Source organism: Octodon degus, unplaced genomic scaffold (assembly GCF_000260255.1).
Source record: "Octodon degus isolate 3935 unplaced genomic scaffold, OctDeg1.0 scaffold00050, whole genome shotgun sequence".
Classification (NCBI taxonomy): domain Eukaryota; kingdom Metazoa; phylum Chordata; class Mammalia; order Rodentia; family Octodontidae; genus Octodon; species Octodon degus.
In genome coordinates, this window is record NW_004524626.1 from 13,874,264 (window position 1) to 13,887,108 (window position 12,845).

Here is a 12,845-nt window from a genome sequence, read left to right on the forward strand (position 1 = left end):
CTGTAATCCCAGCACTTTGGGAGGCTGATACAAGAGGAACACTGAGTCAAATCCAGAAACTTGAACTCAAGTTTGGGCAACTCAAAAACTTTGGAAGACTCTGTCTCAAATTAAACACTAAACAAAAAAGGAGGCATGGGGGCCAACCAAATAGCTCAGCAGATTAAAGCACCTGCAAGCAGGCACAGGGGCCAGAGGTACGATCCCCAGGCCTGCTGTGCCAGCCCTATCCCCGGGGCACACTGAGAGGTGATTGAGACTGGTTGTGGTGGCGCTTGCCTGTAATCCAGCTCTTGGGAGGCTGTAAACAGGCGGATCACTACGAGTCTGATCTAGTAGTGAGACCCTGAACACTCTGTAGACCCTTCTCTAAAATACGGAAAAAAATAAAAGGAGGCAGGATATAGTTTAATATGAAAACTCTGGGTTCAACGAAGTAGTGAAAAAAAAAATGAGAGGAAGAGAAGGGAATAGAAAGGTAGGAAAGAAAATAGAATGGAAGAGGAGAGGGCAGAGGGAAGGAAGAGCAGATCACATTCCTCAAGTCGATCCTCAGTCTCTTAACAAGAGTAACCACTGCAGAGGAGGGAGAAGCAGCAACATTGTTCTGTATGTTTTCACCTCAACTGATTCTAACCTCAGCTGTTGAGACTTGTGTGTAGTCAATGCGGCATGCAGATACCTCTTTCATACACTGCGTATGCTTCTTTCCGGTATCTACCAAGGAGGGGTATAACTAGACTGTAGGGTAATTCTATTTTCAGGCTTTCAAGGAATCTTCATACTGATTATTGAACTCAAGTTTGGCTGTACGAGTTTATTTTCCCACCAACAGCACATCTTGATCAGTATGTATTTTATTGATTGATTAGTTGATTATCAATACATGTGTATGTACATTATGTTTACATCCTTGTGTGGAGTTGGTGCATGTGGATAACGCACCCTAATTTCTCTTTTCATCTTCTTCTCTTCCTCCCCTCCCTTCTCTCTCTTGATCCTTTACCTATGTGAGAAAGCCCTGCCTCCCTACTGCCTGTTACCTTTTATTTTGCTCTTTATTTATATTTTGGGCTTCCCATACAAGAGAAAGCATGTGACATTGAAGTTTGTGTGTCTGACTCGCCAATAGACACTCTGATTAGGGTGAGGCGGAATCTCAGCCTAGTTTGATTTGCATTTCCCTGTGTGGTCAGAAAATGAAAACATGGTGAATATGCACACAACAGAGTTTCAGTCAGTTCTACATAAGAATGAATCAGCGTCCTCTGCAGGAAAATGGGGGGAAATGGAGGTCATCATATTAAGTGAGACCATCCAGGTACAGAAAGACAAGCATCACGTGTTTTCTTTCATATGTGGAAGCTGGGGGTGGGGGACGGAAAGGAAGTAGAAAAGGAGCTATTAGAAAAGGGAAGTGGACCAGACAGGGGTAGGGAAAGGGAAGATAGTACAGCATAGTAAGGAGGGTGGGTATGATCAAAGTATGACATTTATATGCATGAAACTGTCAGAGTGAAACCCATTCAGAATCCATGAATTTGTATTAGTACACAGATACAGGGGCTTGCCAGTTAGCTCAGTTGTTTAAAGAGCCTGCTTGGGCAAACCCAGTCAGGCACAGGGGATTGCAGTTCGATGCCCAGCTCCACATGCCTTGTCAGACCTGCCTTTAAAGCAGCCTGAGCCAGCCAAAAAAAGAAGAATCCTTCACAAATCACACATTCATAACTAAAATGTAAGCACAAACAAAGCAACATGTCCTTTTTTTGTCTGTTTTTTTTTTTTTTTTTTTTTTTCGTTTGGTGGATCCGGGGATTGAACTCAGACCCTTGGGCTTGCCAGGGAAGTGCTTATTCTACAGAGCCATCTCAGTGGCCCGTTTTGCGTTTTGAAACAGGGTCTTGCTATACAGTACAGGCTGACCTTGAACTCACTGTGTAGCCAGGCTGGCCTCAAACTCAGCAATTCAACTACTTCAGCCTTGAGAGGGCTGGGATTACCAGTATGCACCAAGGCCCTTGGCTATAAGCCACCTCTCCCTGATGCTGAAAGGTGCAGGAAGGCAGAGCCTATGTTCTCTCTATTCTTGGTCCTAACCTTGTATCTGCATCCAGTGGGCACTCAAGGAACTGTAGAGTGAATAAATGATGAAATGTACGCAGTCATTTAGACATCTCCAAGTACGTAGATACCATCACGGCAGACAAAAGTGATCTTAAGAGAGGGGAGCTAAGACTATGGAAGTTTAAAATGGAACATATTTCAACTTAAAGGATGTTACTTTGTTTTACATATGATATATATGAAATTAAATTTGGGACAAAGATCTAACAGTCAAAGAGAAATTAAGATTGATTGATTAATTCTATAGTTGCAGGGATTAAAACCACAGTCTTGGCCTGGAGAAATAGCTCAATGGAATGAGCACCTATCTGGCAAGTGCAAGGTCCTGAGTTTGATCCCAGTACCAAAGACGAAACAAAACAAAACAAAACAGATCCTTGTGCATATTAGGCTAGTTCTATACCACTGAACTATACCTAGTTCACCTACCCTTAGGCTTATGTTTCTGATGGAGAAAATAAAGTAAAAAGTAGATGGCCTGATTTATTGTGTTGTCTTCCTAGTGAAAGAACCTGAAAGAGTAATTAAAATGCAAAAGGTACAACAGATATTGTGAAAGGGAAAGACACTGTTCAAAGGGAAGAAACAACTTAGATGAGGTAAAGGACAAAAGCAAGAAGGAAGGGAAAAAAGTATCTATGCATGTACGCAGGATAGCTTGTATAACTGTGCTGCTGATTTCCACAAGTCTATTAAAAGGAACAGTTAATGCTTATTTTTTTTCTTTTTAATTTTTTGACCAATTTTGCAAACTTATATCTGGTAATCTGAACAACTAATTTGAAGATAATATGCAAGATAAAAACCATTGTTGAGTTCCTATTACTTTGTTTAGTGAAATTTTGTATTGTTTCTGATGGGCATTTTAAACTATTTTTATTGTCTTTTTATTTAAAAGAAAAAAAGTAAATGGCTTTCATGTCCTGTATGGTCAGCTGTAAAACCTTCTCGATAAATAACACCTCTTGGACTAAACTATAACTAACGGTAAACTAATCCCTGGATATAAATCCCAGAACCAAAGTAATAATAAATTTCTTTTTAATGTATGTATTTATTTGGTACAGGGTCTTACTATTCAGCTCAGACTTTAGTTGTCCTCCTTTTTTCAGGCTCCCCAGCACTGGGATTACAGGCATGCACACCATGCCTGGTCTCAGTGGCTGCTCAGTGTTCCCGGGTTTGGAACTGGTAAAGCATGTGGTGCTGAGGATGGAACCCCAGTCCCTGGGCTTGCCTAAGCAGGCTTTTAATCAACTGAGCTGTCTCACTGGTCCTATAAATTTTGTTCATTTGTTCGATTTTGGTTTTGGTGGTTTTGGTGCTGGGGGTTGAACCTAGGGCCTTACACACGCTGTGTTGAGACATGAAAATCCTACCAATAAGCCACACCCTGGGACCTGACTAAAGGGATTTTATGATAGGGAATTATTGCTACTCCATCCTGAAAATGTCCCCCATTATGCATTCAACATTTTTTTCTTCGATATTGGGGACAGAATTTGGGACCTTGCACTTGCCAGACAGGAGCTTATGCCACTGAGATATACCCCTGGCCCTCAACAAGCATTTTAAAGCACACATAATTCACAGTCATTCTTCAGTGTCTGCAGGAGATCCATTCTGGGACACCCCAAAATGTGTGAGTACTAGAGTCCCTTCTACAAAATGGCAAAACATTTGCATATAACCTAGGCAGACCCTCCTACATGCTTCAAGTCATCCCTATGTGTCTTAGAGTACTAACAAATGCAAGTCATACATAAATAGTTGTTCTGCTGAAGTTTTGAGGGAACAAGGACCAAATAACATCTGTACATGTTCAGTACAGACACAATTCTTTCAAATCCTTCTGATCCATAATCGGGTGAATCCACAGATATAGAACCCAGTGCTTGAAGTACGCAAGGGGAACAAAAGATAGAGCAGCTTCCACTTACATAAGCAGAACTACCACGCACACATGCGGAGCATAGTTAGAATCCCAGTGGGGGTTGTGAGCTAATCTTCGGAATTGAGATATGTGGGTACATCGAGTGTTGGGATGGAGGTAGAGGGGTAAACTGGGACAGGACTGAAGAAGTTCCCATAACAATGGAGTGTTTTTCCATAATGCTTTTGTACAATATCCTCTGAATCAAACTTGAGAAAGAGGGTAGTCTGATTCATGTCACTGCCAGATGGTATTAGGACAATAAGACACCATCAAGGGCCTGGAGTGTAGCTTAGTGGTACAGCACTTGCCAAGCAATCATGAGGCCCAGGGTCTGTCCCCAGCACTACACATACAGAAATAAAAAAGAAAAGAAAAAGAAAAATCAGTGAGTTTTTCAACCTATAATTTTTCCAATCTTCCCCCTCCCTCTACCCTCCCAACTTGAGCAGACCGTGACTACAGGCAGGAAGGAGACATTCCAATGCTCAGGAATTAAACCTGAGAAATGGGGAATAACCACAAATTGGAAATGATGTATAAGAGAACTTTACACAGCATATAACAATAATTTTAAATTAAAGTATTATCGAGGCAATAGTGTTAGATGCATGGATGACAGGGCGGCCCACAGAGATCTTCATCAGTTACAGGAAACAGAACCATTTAGACACATAAGGTTCCACGAGTATACGCATTAGAAATGTATGGTGCATGTAACCACACTTGTCTCCTTGCAGCCTATCTCAATGACTCACATGGAACTAGAGAATCAAACAACTCTTTCAACTTTCCTTCTTCTGGGACTCTCAGAAGATAAGGGCTTGCAGCCCCTTTTGTGCGGGCTGTTCCTGTCCATGTACCTGGTCTGTGTTACAGGAAACCTGCTCATCATCCTGGCCGTCAGCTCTGACTCCCACCTCCACACCCCCATGTACTTCTTCCTCTCCAACCTATCCTTTGTGGACATCTGTTTCACCTCCACCACGGTCCCCAAGATGCTGGTGAACACTCAGACACAGAATAAAGCCATCAGCTATAACGGCTGCTTTACACAGATGTATTTTTTCATGATTTTTTCTGGGCTGGATAGTTTGCTACTGATTGTGATGGCCTATGACCGGCTTGTGGCCATCTGTCACCCACTGCACTACATGGTCATCATGAATCCTCGGTGTTGCAGTCTTCTGCTTCTGCTTTCGTGGCTGTTGTGCCTGGCATATTCTTTGTTGCAAACATTGATGGCTTTGAGAGTATCCTTCTGCAGAGGAACTGAAATCCCCCACTTCTTCTGTGAACTGGCTCAGATGCTCAAGCTAGCCTGCTCGGACACCTTTGCCAATGATCTTCTGCTGTACTGTGTAACTGGCATACTGGGGATCATGCCACTGTCTGGGATTCTTTTTTCTTATTCTAGAATTGTTACTGCCATATTGAGAATGTCATCTCCTGGAGGGAGGAGGTACAAAGCCTTTTCCACCTGTGGGTCTCACCTCTCAGTTGTTGCTTTGTTCTATGGCACAGGCCTTGCGGTTTACCTGACTTCTGGAACCACCCGTCCCTCCAGAGGGGGCTCAGTAGCCTCAGTAATGTACACTGTAGTTGCCCCTATGCTGAACCCCTTCATCTATAGCCTTAGGAACAAAGAGTTGAAGGGGGCTCTGAAGAGAGTTTTTCAGCCAAGGAGTTTGTTCTCAGTGAGATAATGGAGAGTAAGGTCAAAAGAAACCCAGACTTTTGATGACCAATGTGTTTCTGCACTAAATTCCTCTGTAAACTGAAGATACAAAAAGGGAGGCACCACTCATGAAGCAACTAGAAGAAAATACTCTGGAGCTGAAGACAAGCTTGAAGTAACACATCAAAGGCTCATTAACACGTGACGGGTGTCACTCCATGGTAAAGTGTTTGCCTAGCTTGTGCAAGGTCCTGGCTTCAATCCCAAAACCACAAAAGTTAAAAAAATAAAAATAAAAACTCATCATCTACTAAGGAAAATAATATCCAACTAGAACCCTAGACTTTGAAAAATAGGCTATTTGAAGGATAGACTTTTATAACCACCAAGGGAAGAGAATGCAAGTTAAAGAGTAAAACAAGGGAGAAAACAGGAAAGAAGTGGCATGTATTTTGCACATTTCTGGCTCATTTTTACCCCTCTTGATTATAGTTTAGTTCCCTAACTGTTGGACTTTACTCAGGTCTCTATCCAGAAAATGTGTTACCTGGATGATCTTAAATTGATTTCCCTCTTTCCCTGTAAAATTTTACTTCTGAATTTTTCTTTGGGGTTTGTTATAGGTCTGGGAGTCTAACTCAGTGGCAGAGTCCTTGGCCAGCATGTACAAGGTTGGATGCATAGAACCACAAACAAATAAATGAATGAATAAATAGATGCTTTTGTTAAAAAAAAAAAAGACTTCCTCAGGAAACCACTGTAGTATCTATTTTTAAGAGAAATAAAATTCTGGCCTTGTCAATCTGTATAAGCCAGTTCTGAAACAGAACTGCAATGCAATCCACTTGCTATCAGTCTTGCCTGGTCCCACATTCCTCACATCTGGCTACTACTACTCAGAAGTTAGTGTTCAAACAAAAACTGTCACCCTTTTAGAGAGATCTTGCCACTACCCTCCCATGCATCCCAGTTCTGAAGGCACCTGCCCTTGAGGGACAACAGAGCATAAAGGTCAAAAAGGCTCTGTGTTCAAATCCCCGCCATTTCCTGGGAGGGAAACTGACTAGGATGGGCTGATCATGTCGGATAGGGCTCAGGGTACCCTCCCAGTCTTGACTCAAGGCATCCAGGAAGCCATATGTGAGAGGTGCCCTTTCTCAGGCTTGGCCTTAGGCAGAGTTCTAGCAGAACTGCAGGCTACAGGTGAGCTCTGTGGCGCATAGCAGGGAAGTAAGGATAAGACCAGGAAATGCCCCAGGGACAGACTCCCCTACAACAGAGAGCTAGAAGACCAAACAGTCTTTATAGGTGGCTCAGCTCCACTGGCAGACACTCCTGCACCATGAGCACAAACCTACACCCCACTTTGGGTCAGCTTGAAGACCGGTGTGCACTCTGGACTCGGGCAGATTTCTATGTCTGAATTCTAGCTTTGCCTCTAACTAGGACATTTATTCTCTGTCTCCAAGCAGCTTCAGCTTCTGCACTCCTGAAAGATCACAGAAAACCAGGGTGAAGTGTCTGATACAGTGATTCAAAGTCAGCAGTGTATGCTATATTTACAGACACAAAATTTATTCGTTTGCTTGGAGTTAGTTCCCTTGGCAAGACACTGCTCCTTTGGAAGTGCTGCCTAGCTGCTTTCTCCAGCAGGTATCTGAGGGTGAGGTACAGATTGTGCTGAGGGAGAAAAAAAAAAAAAGGCTTAGTTCAATGCAGGGAGGCCTACCTTCCCATCACTCTGTGGAACTCTTGGCTCTGTTGACATGACAAAAGTAGGCATGTCAAGATGATGAGCACCCTAAAGTGCCTAGAGCAGGAGCTGACTGCATTCTAGCTTCCTTCATTCCTCACCCAGAAATTATCACCCTACCACAGGGGTTCTGAACTTGGGTGCTACAGACATTTGGGGCCAGATAACATTCATGGTACAGACCATCCTCTATGAACTGTGAGACATCTAGCAGCATCTGTGGCTCCCGTAGATGCCGCTAGTGACCTCCCCTCCCTGTTTAAGTCACTACCGCCTAAAATGGCTCTAGATATTGCCAAGCGGCCTATTGGGCAAACCCTCCCTCCATGAGAACTGCTGGTCTATCATGAAGCAGAAGAGTAAAGGAAAGAAGAATGTAGACAAAGGGAGGGGAGGGACCCCAGAGTGGATATAACACTGGACTCCATCTAAAGTCCTCGCACAGAAGAGGGCTTCTATCTGGAATAGAGAATCAATGAAGGACATGTGTTGAATACACAGAAGAACACTTTCAGTGGTTAGTGGTCTCAAAACTCCAGGCAGAAACCTTCTCTGACCTTTATGTCTCTGTTTATCTCGTGTGTATGTTAGGTAGTGCTTCTCTAAGCATTTGCTCAACTCAATATCTGTCTCATGCTCAGTGTGTTAAGCCATTAGTTACATATTTTGTGTGAGGTACAGTTAATTGTCACATCACTCCATGAGACAGGCAGTGCTCCCTCTGTTTTAAAAAAGGGAGAAGAACAGCACAAACGACACACAGAAATTGATCAGGTGATACGATATCTGAAGGCTTTCATTCCTTGATACCAGAGACAAACCTCTCCCACCAATTCTCCTCCCAGAAGACCATTCTGGGGAAGGATACACCATCCTGCATGTTGGCCTCTGTTTTCAGAGTTTTGCGCTTCTGCATCTGACATCAGTGAAGGATATAAATTGAGATTTCTTCTATCAGACAAAGGACAAAGGAACACATTTCCAGAACACTGGCCCAGTCCAAGAAGTGTGGGCCCCTGACTCTCATCCCACTGATTGAAGTCCAACTCCATCCAGGATAATCAACTGCCAGTACCCTAAATCCTAGTCTAAACTAGATGACTCAAAGCCAGAAAGACATAGAAGCAAAAGTCACATGGAAAAAGACCCAATTCTAGGTCATACACTTCTAGGAAAGTCTCCCGTCAATCTGCCACTTAGGGTGCCATCCACGGACCCCATCCTGTGTGCAGTACCCAGAAAAATGGTGATTCTGATCAGAGGATGGTGATTCTCCTATGGAGCCTATGCTGGACTTTCAGGAGTGAGTGATTACAATTTGGGGTTCACTGTACTTCACAAGAAATCAAGGGAATTAGCTAGGTTTGAGATTTTGAGGTCACTTGGATATCAACTGTTTGTTCCTGAAGCCTGAATAGCTTCATAAAGAATTACAATCTAATATAAGGGACTTTAGTCTCCTGGAAGAATTGTCTGATCAGCTTCTCAGAATTATGAGCCAAACCACCCTCCCTTGTGCATACTCTCTTTCATTCTGATCTCTAGAACAGCCTTTGCATTTGTAGCTCCCCAAACAACTCAGAACTGAAAATAAGGGCCCCTCAACATCTACGCAGCTCCTCATCTCCCATGGAAATGGATCCTCCACTGTGGGCTCTTCCAGAGTATGATGTTGTAATAAGGCGTTGCAGATGGAAAGGAAGCCAGTGTGTGGAAATCGGGCTTTGGTTCTCCACAGGAAAACATGGCTTGAGTTGTTCAAGAATGAAAGCAGGTAACTAGAAATTGTGGTGCACCTCTATCCAAAAACAGATCACTGGTTAACTGTGTAAAAGTCCAGGCACAGGGCTAGGGAGGTAGCTTGGCAGCCTAAGTGCCTGCCTGGCAAGTGCAAGTGCAAGGACCTGGGTTCGATTCCCAGTACTTTATGCTGTGCTGGCCCTGGAACTCTGGGTGTGTGGTGCTGGTTACTAAAACCAGGCATGGTGGTGCATACCTGTAATCTGAGTGCTGGCAAGGCTGAGACAGGAGGATCACTATGAGTCGGAGGTGCGTAGTGAGATCCTGTACCAAATAAATAAATAAATGTTCAGGCACATAGGAAACTGGGGGTGCTCAACATCTCTACCCACCCCACAAAGTACTGAGGATTACACCCAGGCAGCACTGAGCTACATTCCTAGTCCCTTTTTTTTTTCCAGACAGCATCTTGCTAAATTGCCAAGGCAGGCCTGGAACTTGCAATCCTCCTGCCTCAGCATCTGTGTAGGTGAGATTACAGGCATATATGCATCATGCCCAGCTGGGCTATGTTGGATATGATGTACCAAACTGTGTATCTTAAATACACGCAAGAGCAACATCGCACAGGCCCTGCCTAGACTGCTGAGGGCTGAGACCCAGAGGGCAGAGCAAGGAACCAGCCACCATCCCTGATACCCAGCCTGTACATCAACTACAAGAATTCCCCAGCTGCACAGAGCCCCAGCTGCCCACCACACTACTCTAAACACATGGGTGACCTTAGCAGGGCTTGTTATGCAATACCAAAGCCTATAGAAATAGATCCCCTTTAAGCCATTCCCCAATGAAATATGGGTAACTGTGCTGAGCTGCAAATCTTTTTTTTTTTTTTTTTTTTGCAGTACAGGGGATTGAACTCAGGACCCTGTGCTTGCCAGGCAAGTGTGCTTATTCTACTGAGCTATCTCCCTAGGCCTGAGCTGCAAATCTTATCAAATATCAGTGGAATCCCACCCATGTCCTTTTCTCTTGAGGTGCTCAGCTTGGTGAAGGCTGGGCAAGAGCTATACCACTAAGCTACACCTAGCCCCCTCCAATGAATACTTGAAATGAGCTTGTGTGAGGTAGTACATATCTGAAATTCCAGCATTCTGGGAGGCTGAGGCAGGATTCCCAAGTTCAAGCCCCACCCTAGGCAATTTAGCAACTTAGGGATACACTGTCTCCAAATAGAAAGGGTTAGTGACCTTGTTGTTCAGTGTGAAGGCCTGCGCCCAATGCCCAGTGCTGCACATCAATTTCTCAAAAAAACAACATACATTGAGGGTGATATGTCACATGCTGTGTAAATAAACTTGTTTTTCTTTTCGGTGATAAGAGTTTCTAGCTATGTCGTGAACTCACTGTTACCCTCCTGCCTCAGCCTTCCAAATGGTGGGGATTACAGGCAGGCTCCACCACACCCCGCTGCTGTGTAACAAAAGTGAAAGAAGCCCAAGTATGGCAGGTGACAGTGAGTCTGCAGGGCTACACCACCTACTCTGTGTGATAAGAACACTACCATGTTCCCACGATGAATTCACTTCCACCTAAAAACACGGATCCTGCACCTCCACACTGCTAAGAAGCACAACTCTATTAATGCATACGTTGCTATGCTATGTCACCCATCCCATCTATACCTGCCTGCCTTTATCTCCTACTACAATGCTCCTTTTGATACAGATCTGATGCAGTCTATGTGTACCCATGCATTCTGAGGTGGCCTAATTATTCAGTTCTGTTCCTACTCTTTTTTTGCTTGTTTTGGTTTGAAACAGTCTTGCTATGTAACTCAGGCTGGCCTTGAACTCACTGTAAGCCTCTTGCGTGCTGGGGTGACAATGTGTGTGCCGCCACCCACACTTCCTTGATACCCTTAATAAAAGCCCTTTACAATTTAACATGCATCACCTATAGGACTGCCTCTGCTTGCCTCTGGGTGAACATCTCTTCCCTGGAGCCTCCTGGATGGATTAACTGATAATACTTGCTTCAATGTTTCCACCAACTCTAGCTTTCCGGCTTTCTCCTACTCTTAATAGAAAGACTTCTACAACGCAGTGTGCCACCTTTCATGTGTCCCCAATTGCCTCAGGTTAAACATCCCCTCCCTGGAGCCTGCTGAATGGACTAATGCTGACACAATTTTAGCCAAAAGACTGAGATTAACAATAGTTATGGTGTTTAAACATCTCCCCCTGGACCTTCATTTAGTTGAGCACAGGACTGGATCTTAATACCTCTATCTTCTCACAACCTAAGTGTCAAGACTTGAGCTGCTTGATATTCATCATATATACAGCGGGTTCCCTGGAGGGGAAACACTCCGGAGTGGATTGGAAGTTGCCCAAATGTTAGAAAGACACAGGTAGGCCATGCTGAAGAGACCGCAGGCATTGAGAATGAGAGCAAGACTGGAAAAGACCAGTTTACGGTGTAACTAGAAGGGCCCCAGAGAGGATCTGGGAGGTACTGTCCACCCTGAGAACTCAGGAAAATGCAATCAGATCCCAGAACCGTGGTCCACTTACTATGGGTGGAAACTCATTAAGTCTGGGCCCTGACAACCACATGATGAAGGAACTGGCCAGAGTGCAACTCCCAAGGCTCCTAGTTAAACAACCCCATTTTACTTGAAATAAAAGTGGTACCTCCCTTGAGGACCAACCTCCAGGGCACACATCCTATTTTCTAAGCCTAAGCAAGAACCAGCATGTGACTGCTACTTCACCACTAATGAGTCCAGGAAAACTTCTGAATGAAGCCTGGGGGACAACTAGAACTTTTGCTCAGCGGTTTGTGCCACTGCCCCTGGATACACACCCAAAGCCTGACAGGGAGAGTCCCAGGCTTCAGGAAGCCACACAGAAGCCCTTAGCCAAACACCTGTGTACCAGGCGCTGAGCCCAGCAGAACCTTCAGTTGACACTCGTGTGAGATGAGCTGGGAGCCAATTCGGGGCCAGCAGTTCACATGAGCCCAGATGCTCTTATTCCAGGTCCAAGCTTAGTAAGCTGTTCACCCACTGCTTCCTCTGCACAAGGGTGACAACTGGCTTCCTGGGGGGAGAAGAGTAGCTATTACCTCACGTATGCATTCTCGTTGGGTGAGGTAGAGAAACTACTAAAAAATATGCTTACAAATGGAAGCTGAGGTAATTGTTAAGACCCCAGGTTAGCATTTGTCTGCACAAAATAGACTGACTTATGTATTTAGATTCTCAAGTAAAGGGAGTGATTTAAGCAAGAGCTTTTATTAACAAATCAGTATAGTAGCAGTGGATTAAAGACACACAGTGACTCTTTTGTTCCACAAACTGAAAGATTTTCCTGGGCAAATGATTAAGATTTTGGCCAGTGGTATTGGATCGTGCCTGAACTTTCAATTCAGGAAGTTGAGGCAGCAGGACCTCACGCTTAAAGCCACCTGGGCAACCTAGCAGACCCTATCCAAACAAGAGATAAATAGATAAGACAGACAAATATGTAAGAGGGCTGGTGCTGTATCTCAGTGGCAGAGTACTTGCCTAGTATGACTGACTTCTGGGTGCAATCCCCAAAGCCGTAAAA

The 12,845-nt window shown here is 44.2% G+C and overlaps 2 protein-coding genes across 2 annotated transcripts in view; one reads left to right on the top strand and one right to left on the bottom strand.

The window, feature by feature from the left end:
- The window catches only part of LOC101575571 (olfactory receptor 7D4-like), a 65,128-nt gene extending 57,759 nt beyond the window's left edge, over positions 1 to 7,369 (bottom strand). The window contains exon 1 of the mRNA XM_023716787.1: positions 7,306 to 7,369. The gene's annotated coding sequence lies outside the window, so the exon portion shown is untranslated. The remainder of the gene's footprint in view (positions 1 to 7,305) is intronic.
- LOC101577165 (olfactory receptor 7D4-like) lies at positions 4,782 to 5,766 on the top strand. Its single transcript, XM_004633041.3, has one exon. The coding sequence runs from the start codon at positions 4,810 to 4,812 to the stop codon at positions 5,764 to 5,766; it is 957 nt and encodes a 318-aa protein (XP_004633098.2). The 5' UTR covers positions 4,782 to 4,809.
- Positions 7,370 to 12,845: the final 5,476 nt, after the last annotated feature.